This window comes from Macaca fascicularis, chromosome 4, assembly GCF_037993035.2.
Source record: "Macaca fascicularis isolate 582-1 chromosome 4, T2T-MFA8v1.1".
In the NCBI taxonomy this organism is placed as follows: Eukaryota; Metazoa; Chordata; class Mammalia; order Primates; family Cercopithecidae; genus Macaca; species Macaca fascicularis.
The window spans coordinates 65,612,309-65,638,063 of record NC_088378.1 but is presented as its reverse complement, the minus strand read 5'-3'; the positions used below and the strand labels follow the sequence as shown (position 1 = coordinate 65,638,063).

Genomic DNA, 25,755 nt, shown 5'->3' with positions numbered 1-25,755 from the left:
CAATAATCTGGTTTATGCATTGGTTGAAATTTGCCATTTTAAGGACATTTAAGAGATATCCTCATTTTAATTGAGGGCTACATTGCCAACTTTCTACCTGAGAAGTCGTTTTTCTTCAGGACGCACAATCAAAGGCTTTCCTCTGGCATGAGAAAGGAATAGCATTCTCGCCTGGTGAGTTTTTAGTGATGGAATGACTCCCAGCCGGCCCCTACCCTGCTCAATCTCCTGCTGACTGTCCCAGTGTGGGTCCTGGCTGGGACTGGCACCAAGGCAGTGGGATCCTTTATAAATAGGCCTCCAGCGCCATACACCAGATAGCAGGAGCCCACTTCTGGGACACTGGGAGATGGTGCAGGCAGCCACCCATACGCAAAGCACAGCGGCCCTATCCTTCCCGGCAGGGTCATGGTTCAGAAGATGTAACCTGATTTTCATCTGTAGTTAATAGAAGCATTTTTTCCTTGGCATTCGTGCTAAAAATAGAAAACTAGTAATTTCAGGGATCTGGGTTAACCTCTTAAGCATGTCAGCTATCGATGAGAATACTCTTTGTAAAACTAACTCCAGAAATCACTTGCTAGAGAAGCAGCCCTTCACCGCCTTAGTCTGAGCACCCACGGAAAGCGTGTGTTGGAGGCGCTGGCAAGGCCCGCGCAGCCGCAGTAGAGGGCCAGGGAGCAGGTCATGCGCACCCACCACAGAGGGCTGAAGGTGCTGCTAACGGCTCTCTTGGTGTTGCAATGTCCTGGTCAGCAGTTTTTTTTCCATTCTCTCCCTCCACTTCTTGAGTGAGCAGCCATGAGTTGGACTGTGCCTGTTATGTGGGCCAGAGAGTGAATGAGTTCAGCAGGAGCAAATTTCCTGTGCCTGGGGATGGCCCTGTGACCTGGTCAGGCACCGTGCGTGCCGCTCAAGGGCATCTGGCTCTTCACCCCCGTGAGCAACATGGCGACTGTGAAGAGTGAGCTTACTGAGCACTTCACTTCCGAGGAGCGCGTTCATCGCAGTAAGGTCTCCATCACAGGAACTGGATCGGTGGGCATGGCCTGCGCTATCAGCATCTTATTAAAAGGCTTGAGTGATGAACTTGCCCTTGTGGATCCTGATGAAGGCAAACTGAAGGGTGAGACGGTGGATCTTCAACATGGCAGCCCTTTCATGAAAATGCCAAGTATTGTTTGTAGCAAAGATTACCTTGTCACAGCAAACTCTAGCCTAGTGATTATCACAGCAGGAGCACGCCAAGAAAAGGGAGAAACGCGCCTTAATTTAGTCCAGTGAAATGTGGCCATCTTCAAGTTAATAATTTCCGGTATTGTCTAGTACAGCCCTCTCTGCAAGCTGATTATTGTTTCCAATACAGTGGATGTCTTAACTTATGTAGCCTGGAAGTTGAGTGCATTTCCCAAAAACCGTGTTATTGGAAACGGCTGTAATCTGGATACTGCTCGTTTTCGTTTCTTGATTGGATAAAAGCTCGGTATCCACTCTGAAAGCTGCCGCGGATGGATCCTCAGAGAGCACGGAGACTCAAGTGTGTGTGTGTGGAGTGGAGTGAACATAGCTGGTATCCCTTTGAAGGATCTAAACTCTGATATAGGAACCGATAAAGATCCTGAGCAGTGGAAAAATGTCCACAAAGAAGTGATTGCTAGTGCCTATGAGATTATTAAAATGAATACTTCTTGGACCATTGGCCTATCTGTAGCTGATTTAACAGAAAGTATTTTGAAGAATCTTAGGAGAACACATCCAGTCTCCACCATCATTAAGGGTCTCTATGGAATAGATGAAGAAGTATTCCTCAGTATTCCTTGTATCCTGGGAGAGAATGGTATTACCAACCTTATAAAGATAAAGCTGACCCCTGAAGAGAAGGCCCACCTGAAAGAGTGCAAAAACACTTTGGGAAATTCAGAAGGAGCTGAAGCTTTAAAGTTGTCTAAAACTACCATTCTGAAATTATTGAAGAGATCATAGATACAGGATTATATATCAAAATTTTGAATAAATGTAAATTCCTAAAAGATGGAAATAGGAAAGTAGGTAGAGTGACTTTCCTATTTATTTAGTCCTCCAGCTCTTTTATTTAGCATCCAGGTGCTGGATGATACTTACTTACAATTCCTAAAGAAAGTGTTTTTGGTACCCCTGATGTAGCAGCACTTGCCTTGTTATATATGTAGTTGGCATTGGTTCCCAAAAAGTAGGATGTAAGTATTTATTGTGTTCTAGAAATTCTGATTATTTTCATTAGATATATGCTATTTCTTCTTGCTGGCTTATACCTATGTTCATTTATATGCTGTAAAAAAGTGGTAACTTCCTCTACAATGTAATAAAGGTATGTACATACAAGTTTTTTTTATAATGGATCCATCTTGAGACCGCCTTCATTTCCTCTGGGACAGACTTTCAGCTGGGTCGTTAAAAAGGCATGAAGTGGGGACTACAGCTGCATGTTGGGCATGTGTGTACATGTGCACATGCGTGTATGTGTGCACACCAGTAAAGCAGGATCATTCAGTTAAGATATGAAAATAGTGATCTGATGGTAGCTGTTATAAAATGTTTAATGCAGTAATGCAGAAAGCTTTTAGAAAGAGGCTTGACAGTCAGAGGTGGTATAGTTACTGTTGTTTGTTCGGCAGGGAAAGGAAACTTCCCTAAATTTTGCAGTTACTCAAAGCTGGAGGCATCACGCTACCTGACTTCAAACTATACTACAAGGTTACAGTAACCAAAACAGCATGGTACTTGTACCAAAACAGAAATATAGACCAATGGAACAGAACAGAGCCCTCAGAAATAATACCACACATCTACAACCATCTGATCTTTGACAAACCTGACAAAAACAAGAAGTGGGGAAAGGATTCCCTACTTCATAAATGGTGCTGGGAAAACTGGCTAGCCATATGTAGAAAGCTGAAACTGGATCCCTTCCTTACACCTTATACAAAAATTAATTCAAGGTGGATTAAAGACTTAAATGTTAGACCTAAAACCATAAAAACCCTAGAAGAAAACCTAGGCAATACCATTCAGGACATAGGCATAGGCAAGGACTTCATGTCTAAAACATTAAAAGCAATGGCAACAAAAGCCAAAATTGACAAATGGGATCTAATTAAACTAAAGAGCTTCTGCACAGCAAAAGAAACTACCATCAGAGTGAACAGGCAACCTACAGAATGGGAGAAAATTTTTGCAATCTACTGATCTGACAAAGGGCTAATATTCAGAATCTACAAAGATTCTGGGCGAAGGATATGGACACTTCTCAAAAGAAGACATTTATGCAGCCCATATATACATGAAAAAATGCTCATCATCACTGGCCATGAGAGAAATGCAAATTAAAACCACAATGAGATACCATCTCACACCAGTTAGAATGGTGATCATTAAAAAGTCAGGAAACAACAGGTGCTGGAGAGGATGTGGAGAAATAGGAACACTTTTACACTGTTGGTGGGACTGTAAACTAGTTCAACCATTGTGGAAGACAGTGTGGCGATTTCTCAAAGATCTAGAACTAGAGATACCATTTGACCCAGCCATCCCATTACTGGGTATATACCCAAAGGATTATAAATCATGCTGCTATAAAGACACATGCACACGTATGTTTATTGTGGCACTATTCGCAATAGCAAAGACTTGGAACCAACCCAAATGTCCATCAATGATAGACTGTAATCCCAGCACTCTGGGAGGCCTCGGCGGGCAGATCACGAGGTCAGGAGATCGAGACCATCCTGGCTAACACAGTGAAACCCCATCTCTACTAAAAAATACAAAAAATTAGCTGGGCATGGTGGCGGGCGCCTGTAGTCCCAGCTAATCGGGAGGCTGAGGCAGGAGAATGGCGTGAACCCGGTAGGCAGAGCTTGCAGTGAGCCGAGATCGCGCCACTGCACTCCAGTCTGGGCGACAGAGCGAGACTCCTTCTCAAAAAAAAAAAAAAAAAGAAAAAGAAAAAAAGAAAATGTGGCACACATACACCATGGAATACTATGCAGCCATAAAAAAGGATGAGTTCATGTCCTTTGTAGGGACATGGATGAAGCTGGAAACCATCATTCTCAGCAAACTATTGCAAGGACAAAAAACCAAACACCGCATGTTCTCACTCATAGGTGGGAATTGAACAATGAGAACACTTGGACCCAGGAAGGGGAACATCACACACCGGGGCCTGTTGTGGGGTGGGGGGGAGCGGGGAAGGATAGCATTAGGAGATATACCTAATGTAAGTGATGGGTTAATGGGTGCAGCACACCAACATGGCACATGTATACATATGTAACAAACCTGCACGTTGTGCACATGTACCCTAGAACTTAAATAAAAATTTAAAAAATGAAATACCAAGTCCAGAAGTGTAGTCTCCTAAGCGTACTGGAGATGGTGCAGGAAAGCAGCAGGGCAACCCCATCTGCGTTCATTCTCCCGGCCTGGGTGTAGAAATCTGCTGACCTTTACTGCTTGTGGCTCTTTGTCAGCATGACCGAGTTCATGTGTTTAGACAGTTCAGAGATTTCCGCTGATTGCAAATCTCATTTTCCTCTGGGAAGTTGGCAGGGGAAATGGAGTGGGAAGTAGGTAGGAAAAGTAAGTCTGTTATGTATTCCCCACATCCAGAACATCTCTGCTGCTTACATAGGTTTATCCACTGAACCAAAGACTAGAAGGATATATACCAAATATTAATAATACTGTTTTTATTCTGGATGGTACAATAAGGGGTGATTTTAGTTTTCTTTCTTGTATTTTTCTATATTTCCCAAGTTTTCTATGTTAAACACATGCCACTGTTGTCATCAGAAATTTTTTTAAGTAAATGTTTTATTGAATTTGATGAGAAAAAAATTTTTACAGTTACTAAAAATAAAGCCTGACTGAGTGAAAATCATTTTAGAATTACTACTGCGAACCTGACCTGTTAGCACATTATTAAATCAAGAAGCACGTTAGAAATTGTTCTTCCTGGGCTGGATCTTAGCTTCAGAGTGGCCCTGGCTCTTAGAAGTTCCCGGGTTATTCCTGCTGTTCAGTTTATTTCATGTTTACAGAAAGCTTTTGCTTTTGAATTTGTGCCTTATTGTTAATTACTATCATAAAAATTGGCCATTTTGATGCCTATTTCAGGGATTGTATTTCTCAGAAAGTTACATGTTTGCTTTGTATTTTTAAATCAATTGACTTTACTACAGATTCTGGACTTTATGCATGTGATACAGTGAAAGTTGGGGAGAAAGTAAAAATGTTTGTCTGACATTTACCTAAATGATAGTATTAGTAGCTTAGAAAATGGAACACTGAGATGTAAAAATTCACATTCGCTTTCCTAATGCAGCTGAATACTTAAATAATATGGTATGTTCAAATACATTTCATCTCAGGATCCATGTGGATAGCAACAAAACTAGTCAAAAGTGAAAATATCAGTATCTGCCCTCTAAACCAGGCCAGTCCTGCTTAGTTGAATTTTATCAAACAAGATGGTGATCCTCCAAAATACCCTTTTCTACCCTGACCAGAACTCCCATACTGCTTTGTTGAAAACATCTAGAAATGTTGATTTCTCAGGAAGCAGTGTCATGTAATGGACTCACTGATGTGCTGGGCTCCTTGAAAGTGGGAAGAGTGGTGGTTCAGTTCTAGGCGGTTTTAAGAACTTTTGAGAGCTCAACTGTGGAATACCTGCACCCTCTTATCCAGCCTTTGAGTTTTTATTTGTGTTTTAGCCAAATATAGTGTACCATTATAGGGCATCAGAGCATGCCTTTTAAGTCTATTTTATAATTCTCTTCACCATCTTTGCCAGCTAGGGTAGGCTGGGTTATGCTGCAGTAAAAAATAGTCTCCAAGTCTGTGGCTTAAAATAACAAAGGTTTGTTTCTCACCTGTGTAAATCCCCCGTGGGCTTCAGCAGCTCTCTAGGAAAGCTGTGCTTCGCATGCTGGCTCAGCACCTCAGATTGCTCTGATCTTTGGCACCACCATAGCAATACAGGTTTCCATTATTGCTATGGAAAGAGAGTTGAACCCCTGCGATGAAGTGCTCAGCCTGGGAGTGACACACATTCTTTTGCTCATATTTCATTAGCCAGAACTAGTCACATGATCACCTAACTTCAGGGAGGTGGGGAAGTATAACTGCCCTGTATGCAAAAATAGATGAGTACTGGCTATGCGTGAATGTATATCATACCATTCAAAATAAAATGGCCACCACTACAAGAGGCATATGTGCTTTTTATGTAATTTTTAGTGAAAGCTGGTAAATGGGTAGAAGTTACAGGGTACTTTGTCTTTCTAGGTCCCAGAATCAGAGAGATCTGGGCATCAGCCAGGCAGTTGTACTCATAAGCCATGTCTCTGTGGGCAAGTTAACCTCTCTGACATTTGGTTTTTCATATGTAAAGTGGTGGTAATAATTTCTGCCATATGAAATTGTGAAGATTAAATAATAGCCTAATGCTTTGTCCAGTACCTGACATGTAAGTGATCCGAAATGGCAGATATTTTTCCTGTTCAAGTAACATTTTTACAACCTAACTATACTTTTTAATCTGCTTTTTTACCAGTTTTATATAGTCTTATTCTGTTGTATTTTATGAAGAAGCTGAATTACCAGATTGTTGAAAATTACCATTGACTCTGTAATTATTGACATTATCCAAAGGTTTTTTCATCAGTAGATCCTATAGAACTGTCATCATTGTTGCCCCTAGCATTGAGGTCGGTAACAGTCCTGCACCAGCAAGCGAAGACATAGCTAAATTTGCCAGACAATAGCAAAAACATTTCAAACCTGAGAGCTTGTAATTCCAACAACTGTCTATTTATTGGAATTGATGCTTAAGGATTTTCTGAAATTAATTAAATTGGGGACGTAACCTGAGGCTTTTAAGTAATTTGTCAGCACACTGTGTATTAGACCAAATGTTTTCAAGTGTTTTTCCCCTACCGAGACATGCATGGTAAATGTGCAGAGTGTCCCCTGTGCATATTCAAGCAGTATACAGAGTAAACACATGGGCTGTGCGGTCGGATCTGCTCTTACCAGCCATGGCACTGAGCACTGAGCTTCCATCACCATATCTTTAAAGGAGGGATGATATTTGTCCCACTTGATTGTTGGGAGGGTTAAGTGAGAAATATGCCTGGCATACAGTAAGGACTTTCTAAGTGACATCAGTGGTTGACCTCACTCCTGGCCTGCTGGCTATATGACCCTTCAAGAAGCTATTGAACTGTGAATGAGAATAACATTATTAGAAGCATAATCCTGAATCTGTTTTAATATCTAAAAAGTCCATTATATCTACAGAACGTCCATATTTGTGACAAAATACTCGTAATACATTTTCCATTTGTCATGACACTCCATTTGAGCACTACTACCTCAGACAGTGGTACTTCCTGTGACTATTACAATGCAGCACTGTTGGACACTAAAGCACTGGGGCTTAGAAATGAGGATGGTGGGCCCATGGCACTGGGGTGTACCACTCATGTCTTAGACAGATGAGGATGGTGGGCCCATGGCACTGGGGAGTACCATTCATGTCTTGGTTTTGGTTTCTTTTGAGATGGAGTCTCACTCCATGGCCCAGGCTGGAGTGCAGTGGCGTGCTTTTGGCTCAGTGCAACCTCCGCTTCCTGGGTTCAAGCAATTCTCCTGCCTCAGCTGGGACTAAAGGCATGCGCCACCATGCCTGGCTAATTTTTGTATTTTTAGTAGAGACGGGATTTTACCACGTTGGCCAGGCTGATCTCGAACTCCTGGCCTCAAGTGATCCATCCGTCTAGGCCTCCCAAAGTGTTGGGATTACAGGCGTGAGCCACCACACCCCACTCATGTCTTAGTTTTTTGGAAAGCACCCCCTGGAGGTGTGCAGGGCACAACAGCACTGCTTGGAAGGGTAACCCTGTTATCCATAGCATAGGAAAATTTTCCCTGGTCAGAGGAAAAAAGAGAGAACTACAGTTTGGAAAATGCTTGGGAGTAAAACGGAGTTGCTGGATGGGTACTCTAGTTCCCAGCATAGCCCCTCACCAGACTTCTGGGGTACAGGGCAGAGGAACAGTTCTATGGCAGTAGCTGTGATTATCAAGGAATTCAGTACATTTACTTTATAACCAAATTTGCTTCAATGCACTCAACCCCTAAATCTTTCTTCAAGCACATCTTTAAAAAGGGAAATGTTCTGTTGTGTAGAGAATCTTGGTAAAACCAACACCTTTTCTGAACTGCATATCAGAAATTGATATAGGTGGAAACTATGTGAAGGTTTTCGTCTACTATCCATGTAATATGAACAGTATGCGCTGAAAAGCCTTCTGTAGAGCCCATTCTCTAAAACCACTTGAGGCCCTGTTTATATCTTAAATGTCTGAATTTCCATTTCCACAGCTGTAAACTTAGAGAACAGGGGTAGATGGTACCCTTTACCCCTCTCCATTCCTTTCCCTCATCTCAGATCTGTCTATTCCTAGTTAGTTACTTTGCAGATTTGAGTGCTTCTAGTGATTCAGTTGCCATGACCCTGGGCACGAGTAAATAATTTAATATTTGAGAAATTAGAGGAAAGAAAGCAATCAGGCCAAAAGGAGGAAACGAAAACGTAACCCTGCTGAAGGAGAGCAAAACGTAACTCTTGCTCTCCTCCCCTGGCCTCACCTGCATTTCCCAGCCTCTCCCTTGTCAGCAGCTGACCACGTTCCGGACCACTGGAAGGCAGACTGGTGAATGCTTTGGTTCATGTCTTGGCTATCTGACATCCCATTTGAAAACTGTCATCCGGCTTAGTTGTAAAAGATGTTCAACCAGAAGAGTGAAGAGAAAGAACCAGGCAGCACAGTGCCAACCCTGGCCAGAGAGATGTCTGTTTTTCAACTACAAAAGTCTATGCAAAGTTCCTCAGTGGGAGCGATAACAATGTTTTGGACAAAGCAATTAATTCTTTATGGAAGAGGGAGTGGGGGAGAGACATCCATGAGCTGTGTGTCTTCAAGATGAGTGTCTGGGTCCAGAACACTGAGATGGCTGGCACAGATACAGACAGTATATAATACAGAAGGAAGACCTTCCGTATCTTCCAGTGACAGAATATGTAAGCTAAAATGATATATTGCTATAAAGTAATATACTTAACAGACATTCCGTAATATTTATATTCATGTGAGCTTTGTTCTTGCAATACAGCACGCATATTTCGATAATACAGCAATGATAATAGCTAATGTATATTGAGCATTTTCCATGTGTTAGACGCTGTGCTTTATATGTATCATCTCCCTTAATCCTTAATTCTCACAACTCTTTAAGCAGGTAATTACTGTCTCCATTCTACATATGTGGAAACTATGGCTTAATAGAGTAAGCAGCTTTCCCAAGTGGTGGAGCTAGGATTTGAACAGAGTCCATGTTGTTGACAGCAGTGCTACAGTTTGCCACAGTGCTAGGAGTAAAGGCCTAGGATTTACAAGTCCCAAACCCCTGAATCTGGAAACAAGGTAAAGATTCAGCCTCAAATTGAAATAAATAAGCATCGATGTTAAAGAAATATTAGCCGATTCTCAAAATAACCACTCTAAGAAATGACTTGCATGTTGCAGATGAGTCCACGGTACTTCACAAACCTGATCAAGGCGATCTCTAACCTTAGGAATATATGACTGGCAGATGGCTGATGAGGAAAAATTGGAAGGCAGTGCTGTGGTGCTGCTGAAATATCTTTGTAGGAGGACCGTATAGATTAACCAGGATGAATCAGAGAGTGTATTGCTAGTACCGTCCAGCGTAAAGATCACCTAACTTCCATAAGTTAGTGTTCCCACCTTATGGGGTTGTAGACCTTAGGTGGACCCAGGTGTTCCAGGTAAACTGTAATACTGTGTGACACTGCATGCTAAGATCTCTTAGGCTGGGTGCGGTGGTGCACGCCTATGATCTCAGCACTTTGGGAGGCCGGAGTCAGAGGATTGCTTGAGTTCAGGAGTTTGAGACCAGCCTGGGCAACACAGCAAGACCCCATCTCTACCCAAAATGCAAAAGTTAACACATGCCTGTAGTCCCAGCTACTTGGGGGTATTGAGGTGGGACGATCACTTGAGCCCGGGAGGTTGAGGCTGCAGTGAGCCATAATCGTGCCACTGCACTGCAGCCTGGGTGACAGAGTGAGACCCTGCCTCAAAAAAAAAAAAAAATCTCTTGTTCCCTTGCTGTGACTCTTAGATTCCAAATCAACTTCTGCTTGTAAAACTCCTACCTAGATTTAAAACAAACAAATAAACATTGTCTGGCACATAAGAACATTCCAGTTTATCTACTATTCCTTGATTTATTCTTCGCTAAACTCCTACTAAATTTCTTCTCTCTGTCATTTCTCCCTGTGAAAATTCTAGCTTTGAATGACCTAATCATATTTATTTATTCAGATAGAAATCCCATCCTCGGCCGGGCGTGGTGGCTCACGCCTGTAATCCCAGCACTTTGGGAGGCCGAAGTGGGCGGATCACAAGGTTAGGAGATCAAGACCATCCTGGCTAACACAGTGAAACCCCATCTCTACTAAAAATACAAAAAATTAGCCAGGCATGGTTGTGGGCACCTGTAGTCCCAGCTACTCGGGAGGCTGAGGCAGGAGAATGGCATGAACCCGGGAGGCGGAGCTTGCAGTGAGCCAAGACCACGCCACTGCAATCCAGCCTGGGCGACATAGCAAGACTCCGTCTCAAAAAAAAAAAAAAAAAAAAGAAATCCCATCCTCAACGGCATCTTTATATATGAAAGCCAACAATACACTCTTCTTCTGGGAGGGAATAATTATTATGGAGGGTTGACAGTTTAGGACATGTTGCCTTGCAGATTAAGAGTGGTTGGTTTGTTTGTTTTTAAAGAGATGGAGTCTTGCTGTGTTGCCCAGGCCGGATTAAAACTCCTGGGCTCAAGCAGTCTACCCACCTCAGCCTCCCGAGTAGCTGGGACTACAGGTGTGAGCCACCATGTCTAGCTAAGAGTGAAGTTTTATGTTATTTAATAATAAATTTATACTCAGAAGAAGAAAGGAAGTATACTTCATTTTCTTTCAAGATACCTAGAATATATATAGTCCCTATCTTTTATTAATGTTCCTTAGCTCTGTACCTGTGAGCGGTAAAGTACTAGTGAGTCAGGAAAGGCGCCATCTCTAATAGCTGTTTTCTCCTTCTTTTAATATTTGATAACTAATTATTTTTCTTCTTTTAGATGAAAGACTTTCGCAGTAAAATGCAATCAATATTTCCAACAATTCCCAAGAACTCCGAATCGGCTGTTGAGTGGGAGGAAACATTGAAATCCAAATGAGATGAACATGGATGAATTTCAAAATGCTTGTTACGGAAAGGGGTGGCTCCAGAGATACCATAACAGCAAAGGGACTGGGACTAATTTCTCTAGGAACATGGGCAGATTGCTGACTGAACCAGTGCACTGGATAGCATTCGGCCTTCTCATCACAGGAGAGTATGTGTGTGCGTGTTGGTGGAGGGTAAAGTTTCCCCAAAGTTATGAAGACTATTTAAAAATAGTAATTACAGGAATAACTTCCTTATATGGAGGGGATCCCACAGGAAATGATTCTGTTTGTAATAGTTGAACCAAGTTTCATACCTAAAAAAAGTTTATAATAAAAGTATGATAGGAAAATATAAAACAGACCCCCTGATAGCAATAGTACTGCAATGTGTCTTAATTAAAGGAGTTTTAAGAGCCTTTCTTGTCAGTATGTGACAGAACTTGGAAGTCTTATTCTGATTAGCCAGACTTCAAAGTGACAGTCACCTGGTAAGTCCTGTGTGGTGGGAAGTGGGTGTGGCTCTCGTGTCCTCATGTGGTCTGTGATTTACAGCGAGCCCACGCATGCTAGTTTACCTGATGCCCTCTCTTGAAGGCCCTATAAATTCTTATACTTAAAACAAAAAGCCAGTAATGAGTTGTGATCACCCAAAAAGGCACAGTTGGGGTAAAGTAATGATGATATCAGGGGTAAAAATATGTTTTTGAGAAGTTGGTCTGGATCTCTGAACATTGACAGTTTGTCATTTTGTCTCAGTTGTCAAAGTAAAAAGAGCCCAATTGTCGTCTGTCTTCGATTTTTTTTTTTTTTTTTTTTTTTGAGACAGAGTCTCGCTCTGTCGCCCAGGCTGGAGTGCAGTGGCACGATCTCGGCTCACTGCAAGCTCCGCCTCCTGGGTTCACGCCATTCTCCTGCCTCAGCCTCCCGTGTAGCTGGGACTACAGGCGCCTCCCACCTCGCCCGGCTAATTTTTTTTTGTATTTTTAGTAGAGACAGGGTTTCACCATGTTAGCCAGGATGGTCTCGATCTCCTGACCTCGTGATCTGCGCATCTCGGCCTCTCAAAGTGCTGAGATTACAAGCGTGAGCCACCACGCCCGGCCTGTCTTCAATATTTTTAACCAGAAAGTCACCTGAGTACTGAGTCCCAATGTAAAGTATTTGGTACCACCTCCCTAACGAAGCTGTTAGGGTAAATTCTATGTGCACACCCAATTCCCTCATGTCTTCCACAATCTCCTACAAAAAAACAGATGGAGAATAATGTCTTCATGCAATTATTTTTACTGCAATTGCATTTTAAAATATTTTCAAGGAGAGAAATACTTTAATATGTCAGTATGTCCAGAGAAATAACCTGTAGTTAAATATCAGTTGTGCAGTTTCTTCCTACTTGCCTAGGCTCTAATTAGCAATCAGGTTTAATAAAGGACATTTGAAATTTCTGTTATCACGAAACCTTTTATTCTAAGGGAGATTTTTAAATGAAACGACAAGTACATAATGTAATACTTTTCTCTAGACCATGTTACCCTATTAAAATTGCAGTTTTGTTAATGAAACAGGTGTAATCAGCATCTGGAATTCATATGTAATCTGTTAAAAATCCAAGACGGAAAGGAAAGGATTGTGAAATTGGTCAGTGAATGCAGGTAGCAACAACTCTTCACCGGCCTTTCATTTGTAGTTAAATCTCCTCTGAGAAGAAATTTGTAGCCTTTGAATGAAACGAAGGAAAGGCCGGAGCTAAAGGAACAGGTTTTCATCCACACAATTAGTCTGAATCTAGGTCCCCTGAATAGAGTGGGCACCGCCTGATCCTTTTGTGCTTCATAAATGTGGGTTTCCAAGCTTGTGCATGAGATGGCCCTCAAACCTTGTTACAGCGGTGCACTTTACCCGTCTGATGTGGGGGGAGGAAAGAATGGGCACTACCTAAAACTGTTTACAGCTAGAATCTGGGTTTTATTTTTCGTAGATGGAGAATGCCTCGTGGTTTCTAAAGACCTCCACTGGGTGGAGAAAGGAGGCTTGCCCGCCTGTCTGGAGTGTTAAAAGGAGACATCATTGTTAACTGTGATTCTATTTAATGGATTCCTGCCTTGTAACCTCCCTAAGGATGGGGACCCCTCTCAGGGCCTTGTAAACTGGTGTCAGCACCACTGCAGGGGCTGCTGCACGTCGGACGGATGGCAGCTAGGCCCTAGGAAGGAGCCAGGGGCCCTGGCGGGGGCGCTGCTTTCCCACAGTGCTGGCGCAGAGGAGGCCTAGATGTATGTTGCTGAAGGAGTGTCCGAATACTAGAGTGGCATGCCTCGTGTCTGCAAAACCCTTATACGTCACCTCTGCTGTCCTTGACCGATGGCAGGGTGACTCCCATAAGAATGACGATGAATCCCCTGCAGAGGGGAGGCTGGCAGGGACAAATTCCCTAGAAGAGGAAATGAGCTTCGGCTCTAACTGCATCTTAAAAGCAAAAGTGAAGTAACGCACAGATGGAAATTTAACAAGAAAACAAGCAGTATGACTCAAGTGGTGTTTTCCACAGTCAGAACTTGAATATCAGTGGATTTCATCATTTGTGTATTCCTTTTGTACCAGAGGCATATTGTTAAATTGGTTAATGGAAAGGAAAAATGTTTAACAGATAATGTTATTCTTTATGAGACGTACCATCTGTGTATTGAGCTCTGAATGTCCCTGGATATGGAAGAGAGGAAATGTGATGGAATTTCAAGTTTGCCTTCTTTGCTGTCTTTATCTTGGGTAGAATATGACAAACATAATCACATTTATCTCCTGGAGCATAAAGAGTTTTAATCACCCTATTAACCAGGATGACATTTTTCACAGACTTAAAAAGGAATAGAACAGCCATTATCTCTCTATAAGCAATCCATTTCATGGAGGCTGAGCACTAGAAATGCTTTAAAGGATGGATAACGCAGACCATTTCCATTTCCTGTCTAAGCCAACATTAAGGAGGCTTTCAGTAAGGCTGTTGCTTCCACTGGGTGAGTGTTAAGCTTTACGCTTAGAGTCTCAGCACCCAAAAGAGCTATTAGAGAAATCGAGGGCAGGGAGGAGTGGCTTCCGAGACCTCGGGATTCATTCAAGGGAAAACATGTATCCTGGTAAGTTGCTGCTGCCCTGTGAAAAGGAATCCATGGGCTGCTGTTATATTCAGAGTCAAGAAAGTGTGGTTTCAGGACAATGTGAGAGTGGAAAGTAGGGGATGGGAGCTGCCTCCCAAGACGCCGGCAAGCCCATCACTAGGAGGACCATGGCCCAAGGGCATGGAAGCAGGTGGCCGCTGAGAGGGCCGTCGGCCATCCCCACCTCCACCCTCGTGCCAGGTCGTGGGCACAGGCTGGCATTGAAAAGGACACTTCGCCTGCTTAGTCAAAAGGTGGCATTGAATCATCTCGGCTGTCACATGTTTTGTTTAGTTTCATGGATAGTATGGGACCAAACTTGTAAATTAATCATTGCAACCTAAGGGGAAAATAGAAAAAATTAAGGTGGCGGAGGGAGCCCATGGGGACAAAAGTAATTAAAATCCACTGAATTTAGCTATTTCACTTGGGGCAACATTTAATCTCCAAGATTAAATCTTGGTTTATGGGGAACATTGTATATTTTCATCTCATTTTTATGTATCGTCTTTAAGACAAATCGTTAAGTGCAAATGAAAATCAGGTAACATACAAAGGCAGTTCACCAAATAGTTAAATTTCCTATGAAAGTGAGTGAAATACATATTTTTATAATACCATGTTCAAGTGAAGTGTTTTTCCTTTCTGCCAAGAGTCATTAAATGATATAGCAAGTATTTGGGTCTCTCTTGGTGTTATCAGGATTAATTGCCCAAGGCTGCGATTTTGTGAGCATAGAAAAGGAAAGCAAGCATCTCGCACAAGCAGTGACATGAATCTGTAATAATGAGTGAGGCTGTTAGCAAATTTTGTCTGATGGCAGATAACTCAGTTTTGGAGAAAATTAGAATCACAGCTACCAAGAAGCACATACCGTTTCAACTTTCCTACCCAAATATTAGTGAAGTGATTTAGGACCTTGATTTATGTTTCTTCGATAAGCTGGCTTGAGGCCTTTGCTTCATTACTGTTTGATGAGGCATGATCACTTACTTTAAAAAAAAAATAGGTGAATGTATTAAATATACTTAAAGACATAACGGTAAAGGTTATTCTTAATGGACTCTCCTAAGAAGCTAAGTCAGGCAAACTGAGAACGCTTGGCGTGTTCATAACACCTATTACCTGCTCATCTGAAAACACTCAAAAAATGGACCTTCATGCTGCCTCTGACACCCCAGGCTTAGAGTGGCCTTCCAGGTTTGCAGTCTAATAGGTGACCCTCCACAGGACACCTCCAGGCGATGTCTACATTGCCACGCCCTGGGTGAGTCTCCGGCCCTCCCACATGCATGCCCTGCCTTCAGAGGACAAGTTGGCAAAACTGAGTTTCTAAAAGAAAACTTGAATTTGGCGGTCTGTACAGAGTTGTGCCAAACTGCAGTTTGCTCCTTTGCTCTGCCAAGCTGGGTGATGAGAATGTGTTTATTTTATTGCTGCTAGCTTTCTTCTCCAACTGACCCTGTTGTAGGGGCTGAATCCCCCACCGTGTTTCCTACTCTGGAGCAGAGCCTACGTGGCAGACCTCTCCATCCAGAGCCTTTGGGGAGTGTTACCAGGGGGTGGACCCTCCCTGCAGCCGCCATCTCCCTGTGTCCTTCCATCTCCCATCAGGCCATGGCGGCCACAGCTACTCAGATCCTTCCTGCAGTCAGGACAGAGGTTACACAGCTAAGACAACTCTAGTGACAATCTCATAAAAACTAAAGTAAGACCTCTTGTCAGAAGATAAGGATTGAGGAAACCTCTGCACTTGGCTTGCTCATGGGCCAGCTCTGGTTCTCTTTTCAAAGACTCATGACAAATGGTTGTAAAGTATCTATGGAATCAGCACATGACCAAGTATCTCAACTCCCTGTTTCGCAGAGATGCCTGGATGCGGCATGTGACGCAGTGAGTGACAGGGAGGCTTGGCTCCGCAGTGGAGAGTGCCTGCAGGAGGGCCGGGTTCAAGTTTATCTGGAGTGGGAGGTAAAACTGCACTTCCACCTGCCAGGGTGTGGCTCTGCAGCAAACCAGCCCGCATCCCAGGTTCTGTCTTTCCAAGGGTCTCCCACATACAGAGATCTTCCCTGGGAACTGTGAAAATGTAAGGGCTCGGAGTTGGGGTGGAATCTATATGCTTCAGTGAGCATGGTTAGCTTTCACTTCTCAATACTGTAAATGTTACTGAAGGAGCCAGAGAGAAGGGCCGGGTTAGAAAATGCAGGGTCAGGTGAGACCCTAGAGAAACATCCACAGCGCTGACGGGAAGAGGGCATTCACCTTGGACTGTTTCTTCAGGTTCAGGACTAAGCCCATCATAGCCCTTAGCAGACTCAAGAAAGAAGAAAGGAAGGGAGGGAGGGAGGGAGGGAGGAGAGAGAAGACAGAAGGGAGGGAAGGCAGGAGGAGAGGAAGGAAGGGAAGGGGAGGGAGGAGCTCCTCCCTGGGAAGAGGACCCAAGCGTCCACTTGGCTGTGTGTGAGACCAGGTCCTGGGAGACTGGCATTTGCCTTCTCTGTGCTGGCCACATTTGCCTTCACCACCAAAGCTCAAGAAAAGGAAAATTACATCAAAATGAACATGAGGACAAAGTCATTTCAGCAGGGGGTGGGGTTGGGGGTGTCCTGGGCTTTTACATTCAGAGGCTGCAAGGTTAGGGGTTTCTAACTGCCAGCCCTGTGAACGGATAGTTTAAAAATGAAAAGCCATCTGGTAAGATCCCGTTGTACTCACCAGCTCTGACCTACTGAGCAGGAAGAAAGAAATACACAGATCTGCAGGATGATCCGTACAGGCAGATAATACTCAGTGGCCCTTCATCCAACCGAGGAGAAGGTGGCGGTCTTGCTGCACAGGACGGGTCAGTGCCCTGCTCAGGCACTGGAGGCACAATGGAGGGCATTGTCCCTAAAAGCGAAGGACCTCAAAAAAAAAAAAAAAAATTCCCTGCACTTCTCCCTTCCTTTTAGAAACGTCGCTGTCTTCCTACTTGTAGTATCAGCAACACCACCTAGAAGTCAGGCTTCGTCCTCGTCTCCGGGGGTGGAGAGTTTTATCTTGTAGCCAGAGAACCTAAGTTAAAGTTTTACAGAGAGTGCCTAGGATCAGGCAGGGCACACAGAAATATCTTGGGCCAGGGTCGCCTGGTCACGTTTATCGAAGAAACTAGACAGAAACCAACCCACCATCCGCTTCCCAGTGAACCTAATAGGCCCTAGAAAGTCCAGCAATTCCACCTAATCTACCCAATTTGTGCCTTTGATATGAGCTTCAGCATTATATCTTACTTTTTCCACTAGTCGCCAAATCATTTTGAGTGGAGTGTCATCACACGTTAATTACCTAGCCTGACAATCCCCAGGGCAGCTGGTTTTCTTGGGCTGTGTCTGCCAGGAGGCAGCGGGAGTTATTAGAAAAGTTTGGGCTGCCAGGTTAATATCATCCCTTCCAGTATCAATATGTAATGTCCTACTCCGTGCCTGGGCTTTAAGTACCAAAATTAGAAACAGCTCTCTCAAATACATGACAGGCTGAGAATCTTATGACTATTCTATGTGGCTCCAAACTTCTAAATCACTGCTCATAGTAGCTGCCCTATGGCCAAAGAGCTATGCCATCTCAAGGCTTGAGGGAACTCAGTGCCATGCTGTTGAGTGGTGATATCCAGCATTGGCTAATGACAAGCAGGCCAAAGGGAGGCAGAAGCCTTCTTAAAGACAGTGGCATCCCCAGTAAGGACAAGGAGCTAAGTCGCAGTACTCAGGAAGTATGCAGCTCTGAGTGCTGACTCAGGAAATCTTTCTTTGGTTTTTAATTTTCAATTTGTTTCTTTTTCTTTTTTTTTTTTTTTTTTTTTTTTTTTTTGAGACAGAGTTTTGCTCTGTTACCCAGGCTGGAGTTCAGTGGCGCAATCTTGGCTCACTGCAACCTCCGTCTCCCAGGTTCAAGCAATTCTCCTGTCTCAGCCTCTGGAGTAGCTAGGACTAGAGGTGCACGCCACCATACCCGGCTAGTTTTTTTATTTTTAGTAGAGACGGGGTTTCATCATATTGGTCAGGCTGGTCTCGAACTCCTGACCTTAGGTGATCCACCTGCCTCTGCCTCCCAAAGTGTTGGGATTACAGACGTGGCTTCCCAGGAAACCTTTCTAAAGCCATTTGGTAGCTTCCTGTCATGCTGCTAAATACAAGTTTCCTCCAATCAGGGAGCAGTATTGCTGGGGTGCTGGCTTCCCCGAGCTGCAGCTTCCTCCTCTCATTTCTCTTTATTTGACCCTTGGTTGCCAGAAAAAGTTATCACATCTCCTTCTGGGCCTCAGCCTTCAGACTCAGCTAGACTTTATCTTCTTGCCTGACAGTTCCTCCTCCTGCCGCACAGAACACCTGGAAAAGCAAGACGTGAATTTGATTCCATTCATCAGAAAAGGAGCATTCATGGTCCACTCGCTACAAACTGTGGCGTCTCCCCAGCCTCTTAGCAGGAAGAAGGGCAGGGCAGGGGCTCACATCCCTTGGGTTTTTGATGACTTCTCATATTTCTCTGGGTATCCTGCACCCCCGCTTCCAGATCTTTCTTCTGATATCCTTCGGGGTCCCCTAGGTGGGTCCTATCCCAGAACCAGCCCCAGCTCTCCCGAGAGGAGATGATAAGGCAGATGGACAGCCTCCTGGCAGGTTCAGTTGGCCTCAGCCTTTTTTCCTTCCTCTTTCAGAACAAGGACATGTTGACCAGTAACGTGGCAATGTGTGTCCAATTAAATGTTTTTAACCTATTCTGCTGTGCCAACAATCTGCCAGCCACATTTTTCCCTTCAGATAAGTTGCTGATTTTTTCCCAGCAGGCAGCCTGCTCTCCAGAGCCCCGTGCTCTGGGCCCTGGGGAAGGCCTGTGAGTTCTGCCCAATGCCCTTTGCTCAGCTAGGAGCGACCTTCCTGGACCTGGAGCGGTCACTTCCCAAACCTCATCCATTTCCCACTAGTTATTAACAGTCTATTCAGCACTGCGCTATGCCAGAAACATTTTCTCTGCAGCTAACACTCCTTTATGACAAACCTGCCATTATAAACATTTGAAACACCCTTTACAATTACGAGCACCTGTGTAACGGGCAGTGCCCCCTAAAAGGGGGTACCCAGGGTCACTGGTGGGTGAAGGTGAGATCTGTGTCCCTTCACTCCAGCTCCTCTGCGACCTGGCCCCAGTGCCCAGTCCTCCTCCAGCCTCCCAACCATGATGGTTAATTCTAGGTGTCTGCTTGACTGGATGAAGCAGTACCCAGAAACCTAATGAGGCATTATTTTGGGGTCTGTGAGGGTGTCTCCAGAGGACACTGGCATGTGAGTCTGAGTGGAATAAGTGGGGAAGATCCACTCTCAATGTGAGTGATACCATCCGATCAACTGGGGGCCCGCAGAGAGCAAAAACAGAGGAAAGGCGAGTTGGTGTCTCTCCCTCTTGGAGCTGGGGTGCTCTTCTTCTCTTGTCCTTGGACATCAGAACTCCAGGCGCTCCAGTCTTTGGACTCCAAGACTCACACCCATGGCCTCTGGATTCTCAGGCCTTCGGACTGAGCCTCACCACCAGCATCCCAGGGTCTGCAGCTTGCAGATAGTCAGTGGTGGGACTTCTTGGCCTCCCACAAATGTGTGAGCCAATTCTCCCAACAAATCCCTTCTCATCTAGCTATCTAGATAGGTGTAGACAGACAGATACTATTGGTTCTCTCTCTCAAGAACCCTAATACATAGCCTTAATCTCCAGCCGGGGCCCCACCACCCACAGGCACACCACTGACAACCCGGATGGCTTGGGACAAATGACCCCATGAGGGCCTCCTGTCTTCATCTCTGAAACAGGTGCATGCACTCCTGTGGCATCACATTGTAGGGAGGGTTAAATGAGGGTTCATGCAGTACCCCGCTTCTGAAAGGCCCCAAGCTGCATGGCTGGCCCACTGGATTTGTTGTTAGTCAGTTAGCAGAATAACACCCCAAATGCACCTCCCACAGCACACTATTTACACCATCAGGGCAGGTTCCTCCCAATGCTTGGGCCTCCAAACCTTGCCCACCCTTCACCTGACACCCACATTAGCCTGAATCAGAATCAGCTGAGGAGCTGATTAAAGCACAGGTTCCTGGCCCCACCCATAGAGCTTCTGATTTCTTCCGTCTGGGGTGGGGCCGGAGAATCTGCATTTCTCTCAAGTTCCCCGAGGCTGCTGTTGCTGGAGAACCATTGCCCTGTGGTGTGGTTCTGATGATGGCACTTTCAACATAATGTGTCACGGGAGTGCGTCTTTGCTAATCACTCACTTGCTAGCACAGACAACCTTGTGAGACCTCTGTAGATAGTGGCAGTAACATGGGTCCCGATTCTCACAAATCCAAAATGACTGCATTCACTGGACTGAAAAATGCATCAGTGGGTGTCACCCTCCGTGGCTGCCTCCCTCTCCTGTTACCTCTGAACTCCCTCACCTGCAGCTGCAGGAGCTGTACTTTCACCCAGGCAGCCCTGCCCTTGTGAGCACCCGAGGAGTGGGCAGAAGCACAGGCACATGACAACACAAGACCTTGGACCCTTCAGAAGCCATGCGGAAAGACGTGGGGAGCACTTAGGAGGACCCCCCCAGGATGTGGTCCACAGGTTGTTTTTGATATAATTGGAGAAGCAGACAAGGTCACACTGAGTTAACCCACCAAGACCTTGGTGTGGTTGATGACCCCAGAAAGGGAAAGGACAGTGCAGATAAGAGTCAGAGAGAACAACCTGGAAGAGGCCAAAGAGGAAGGGGCTTTGGGAGATGGGCTGAGATGGTATGAGACAGAGTAGGAGCAGGAGAAGCCCAGAGGAGCAGGAGAAGCTCAGAGGAGCAGGAGAAGCTGGCGCCAAGAGCAAGACTTGTTGGTGGCACAGTGAGCCTGAGACCACGGTGCAGTTGGTGGTGGGACAGGCAGGACGGAGAGAGGGAGATGAGTCAGAAAGGTAGGTTAAAGGCTGGGTGTGGTGGCTCATGCCTATAATCCTAGAATTTTGGGAGGCCGAGGCAGGCGAATCACCTGAGGTCAGGAATTTGAGACCAGCCTGGCCAACATGAAGAAACCTCGTCTCTACTAAAAATACAAAAACATTAGCTGGGCAGGGTGGTGCATGCCTGTAGTCCCAGCTACTCAGGAGACTGAGGCAAGAGAATACTTGAATCCGGGTGGTGGTTGTAGTGAGCCGAGATCACACCACTGCACTCTAGCCTGGGCAACAGAACGAGACTCCATCTTGGAAAAAAAAAAAGTAGGTTAAGACCCATGGTTAAGGGCAGTTCATAAAAGCATAAAAGGCCTTGACTGGCCAACTAAAAGGTTTGCACTTTGCCTATAGCTACAGGAATATAAAGTTAATAAAGTTTTCTGAGCTTGTGACATATAAAACTGGTATTTTCTTTCAGTCATTCGTTAATTCATTTAAAGCACAATTATCAAATGCCTGGCCAGCACTAGGTGGGGACATAGCAACAATTATACAGTCCCTTCTTTAAGAACTCCCGGTAATCTGAGGGGGCAGAGGAAGGCCACTGTGACTGGAGAATGAACAGGAAGAGTAGAGGCCCTGGCAGTTCCCGGGGAGTGCCACCTTGGACGGCCAGTAGGAGGTGGCTGGGCCTGAGCCAGGAGGACCAGAGCTGTTGGCTGTGGGCCCCCAGCGGCTGGGGACAGGAAGAGTGTGCACTGTGGACTGTACAGTCCATAGATCCTATTGGCTCTAATTTTACTCTTCTCTCTCTCTCTCTCTTTTTTGTTTTGTTTTGTTTTGTTTTGTTTTTTGATTTTGAGACGGAGTCTAGCTCTGTTGCCCAGACTGGAGGGCAGTGGTGAAATCTCAGCACACTGCAACCTCCGCTTCCCAGGTTCAAGCAATTCTCCTGCCTCAGCCTCCGGAGTAGCTGAGATTACAGACCCGCCACCACACTGGCTAATGCTTTTTGTTGTTGTTTATTTGATTTTTTTTTTTCTTTTTTGCATTTTTAGTAGAGACAGGGTTTCACCGTGTTGGTCAGGCTGGTCTCAAACTCCTGACCTCAAATGATCTTCCCGCCTCGGCCTCCTAAAGTTCTGGAATTACAGGTGTGAGCCACTGCACCCGGCCACTTTTCTGTTTTTAAAAGAAAAGAAATGAGAGTGGATGGCAGAGCTGTACCTGAGCAGGGCCCCACACTGTCTGTCCAGGGGCAGATGTTGATTTGGATGTCAGGGTAGCTGTGGGTGCAGCACCTGCCCTGGGCCTGTTCCTGGTCCGGTGCAGGAGGGTGACAGCGGGGCCACATGCACTTCCCGTTCACCGCATTGGAGAAGCTGGGAGGCAGCTTGGGTTCCAGGGAAGGGGCACCAGGTCTCACAGCACCTCCAGGCCTCCACAGTGAACTCTGGCCGCTGGGCACACGGAGCTGCCAGCCTAGGGTCTGCTCCTGTACTTGGGGGTCCTGTGGGAGGGAGAATTAGGTAAGACCCACTTAGAGAGGAACAGTCACTGATCCTAATATTGATAATAATGACAGCACCTATGCAGCATTTACTATATATCAGGCACTGTTCTAATACATAGATAACTCATTTAATCCTCACACTCTCCGCGAGGTGGACCCTGTTATATCCTCATCGTACAGAGGAGGAAACTGAGGCCTCCATTCGCACTATTTATTCATAGTGTATCTTGGGGTCACATGGCTGGAATGCAAATCAGGTGAAATTTTTGCCCAAGGTCACACATCTAATAAATGTCACAGCTCGGATTCAAACTCACATCTAGCCTACAAAGCCCCCACACCCCGTTGGCCCAGGCAGCAGACTAGAAGGGAAAGACGACTGTAGCCTGAAATTGAGCATTTGCTAGGTCTGGGGCAAGAGTGAATGCAGGCCCAGGTCCCAGACACCTTCGTAAAAGTTATGCGCAACAGTCATCCACCAAGCTCACAAGCTGGGAAGTGAAATGTGCTACGTCTCCTTCCCTGACAGACAGCTTCATGGCAGCATGGACGGCCAGGTTCAGATCTGGAATTCTCAGACTCCTCAGAGGCTCACCATGACACAACATGGGGAGAGCGGCCGGTCCGGACTGCGCCCTTTCTCCTCCCTCAGCCGTGGCTCCACCCTGCACCACAAGGCTTCGCTTGTTTTGTTGTTGTTTTAGTCTCTGCCTTCATTGATTCTTTTTTTTTCTCTTTCAAATATTTTTTATTGAAATGACAATAAAATAAAAAAAGAACAGTGGTCACTTTAACCAAACTTTTACTTTACAAATATAAAAATATAACCAAAACTTGTTTCTTTTATACATTTTTGTAAACGTAGTATCAGAAAAGTTCTCAAAGCCAAACTATAAATGACGCTTGTATACTATGATGTGAACACAATAACCAAAAGTTTAAATTTCTAAATACATGACCTTTCCCTCAACAGAACAGCATAATCGATATATCTTCCCAACTTATCTCTATTTTTATGATATGATCTTTTTCATTCTTTCATTTGGACAACAGACATCTTCTGTAGGCATCAGGCATTGTGGTAAATCCCAGAGAATCAAAGATAAATCAGATATAGTCCTTGCCCTCCACAAGACCAAACTCTAAGACGAGAGAAGATACCAGAGGAAAAAAAAAAGAAAACAGAAAAAAACTATAATAAAGAGTAGAAAGTCATGAGAATTTTAGGGGAGGGTTAGATAAAGGGCCAAGAGAGCAGAGAAGAGAGAGAAATTGCTTCTCCCTCCCTCCCTTTCTTCTTCCTTTCCTTTCCTTTCCCTCCCTCTCTCTCTCTTTCTTTCTTTCCTTTCATTCTTTCTTTTTCTTTCTTCTCTTTTCTTGTTTCCTTCCTTCCTTCCCCCACTCACTCTCTGGCTTTCTTTTTTTTCTTTTCTTTCTTTCTTTCTTTCTTTCTTTCTTTCTTTCTTTCTTTCTTTCTTTCTTTCTTTTTCTTTCTTTCTTTCTTTCTTCTTTCTTTCTTTCTTTCTTTCTTTCTTCTTTCTTCCTCCTTCTTTCTTTCTCTTTTCTGTCTTTCCCCTTCCTTCCTTCCCTCCCTCTCCCTCCTTCCTTCCTTCCTTCCTTCCTTCCTTCCTTCCTTCCTTCCGTCTGTCCGTCTTTTTTTCTTTGTCTCTGTTGTCCAGGCTGGAATGCAGTGGTGTATTCGTATCTCATGGAAGCCTCAAATTCCTGGCCTCAAGCAATCCTTCCGCCTTAGCCTTCCAAAGCACTAGGATTACAGACTTAAGCCATTGCACCCAGCCCAATCTGATCCTTAAATGTCAACCTCTAAACCCACAGGACCTGAACAAATGCAGGTAAGAAGCCCTTTTAGAAGGGAAAAATGGACCATCAGGGTGGCTCACACCTGCAATCTCAGCACTTTGGGAGGCCAAAGTAGGCGGATCACCTGAGGTTAGGAGTTGAAGACCAGCCTGGCCAACATGGTGAAACCCCATCTCTACAAAACATACAAAAATCAGCCAGCCGTGGTGGCAGGCGCCTGTAATCCCAGCTACTCGGCAGGCTGAGGCAGGAGAATCACTTGAACCTGGGAGGCAGAGGTTACGGTGAACCGAAATTTTGCCACTGCATTCCAGTCTGGGCAACAAGAGCAAAACTCTATCTGAAGAAGAAGACGAAGAGGAAGAAGGAGAAGGAGAAGAAGGAGGAGAAGGAGGAGAAGAGGAAGAGGAAGAAGAAAGAAGAAGAGGAAGAGGAAGAAGAAGAAGAGGAAGAGGAAGAAGAAAAAGAAGGAAGAAGAAGAAGAAGGAGGAGGAGGAGGAAGAAGGAGGAGGAGGAGGAGCAGGAGGAGGAGGAGGAGGAGGAAGGAGGAGGAGGAGGAGGAGGAGGAGGAGAGAAAAGCGTTAATCTGCTGTAGTCTACCTAGCCTAGAGGAAGCCTATGTATAGTTTTCATGGTGGTGTTGCTTTTTCACAACCTCTCAAGTAGCATTATAAATATAAATGGCAGAATTCCACAGTGGATCAGAAATAACAATGATTATAGTAACAAGCATGTGGACAACCCAGCCTGCAGTCCAAATTCCCCTGCCCCTCACTGGCTGCCCTGGCCCTCCTCAGGCCCAGAGGCATGAACACGTGCAGGGCTAGCCACTGGAGAGGGTGGACCCAGGGCAAAGGCCAAGCCTCAGGGGTCTCAGGGCTGACTGAGCAGGAAATGACAGGCCCTGGCCTTGTGGATTCTTCACCTCAGGGTGAGGCAGCTGCAGGGGTAGGCAC

The 25,755-nt window shown here is 44.9% G+C and overlaps 1 protein-coding gene and 2 pseudogenes across 3 annotated transcripts in view; all 3 read left to right on the top strand.

Annotated features, from left to right (window-relative positions):
• Window positions 1–14,096, top strand: part of TMEM242 (transmembrane protein 242) — a 35,279-nt gene extending 21,183 nt beyond the window's left edge. For 2 of the 3 annotated variants that reach the window (XM_074037326.1, XM_005552193.5), the window contains one exon: window positions 11,269–12,921. In XM_074037326.1, the coding sequence (XP_073893427.1) occupies window positions 11,269–11,367 (99 nt within the window). In that variant the 3' untranslated portion in view covers window positions 11,368–12,921. Of the gene's footprint in view, window positions 1–11,268; window positions 12,922–13,337 lie in introns of those variants that run through there. The other variant, XM_045391340.3, reaches the window with a different exon arrangement.
• On the top strand, window positions 665–2,076 carry LOC141410081 (L-lactate dehydrogenase A-like 6B; annotated as a pseudogene).
• Window positions 13,177–13,268, top strand: LOC123573271 (small nucleolar RNA U13; annotated as a pseudogene).
• Window positions 14,097–25,755: the final 11,659 nt, after the last annotated feature.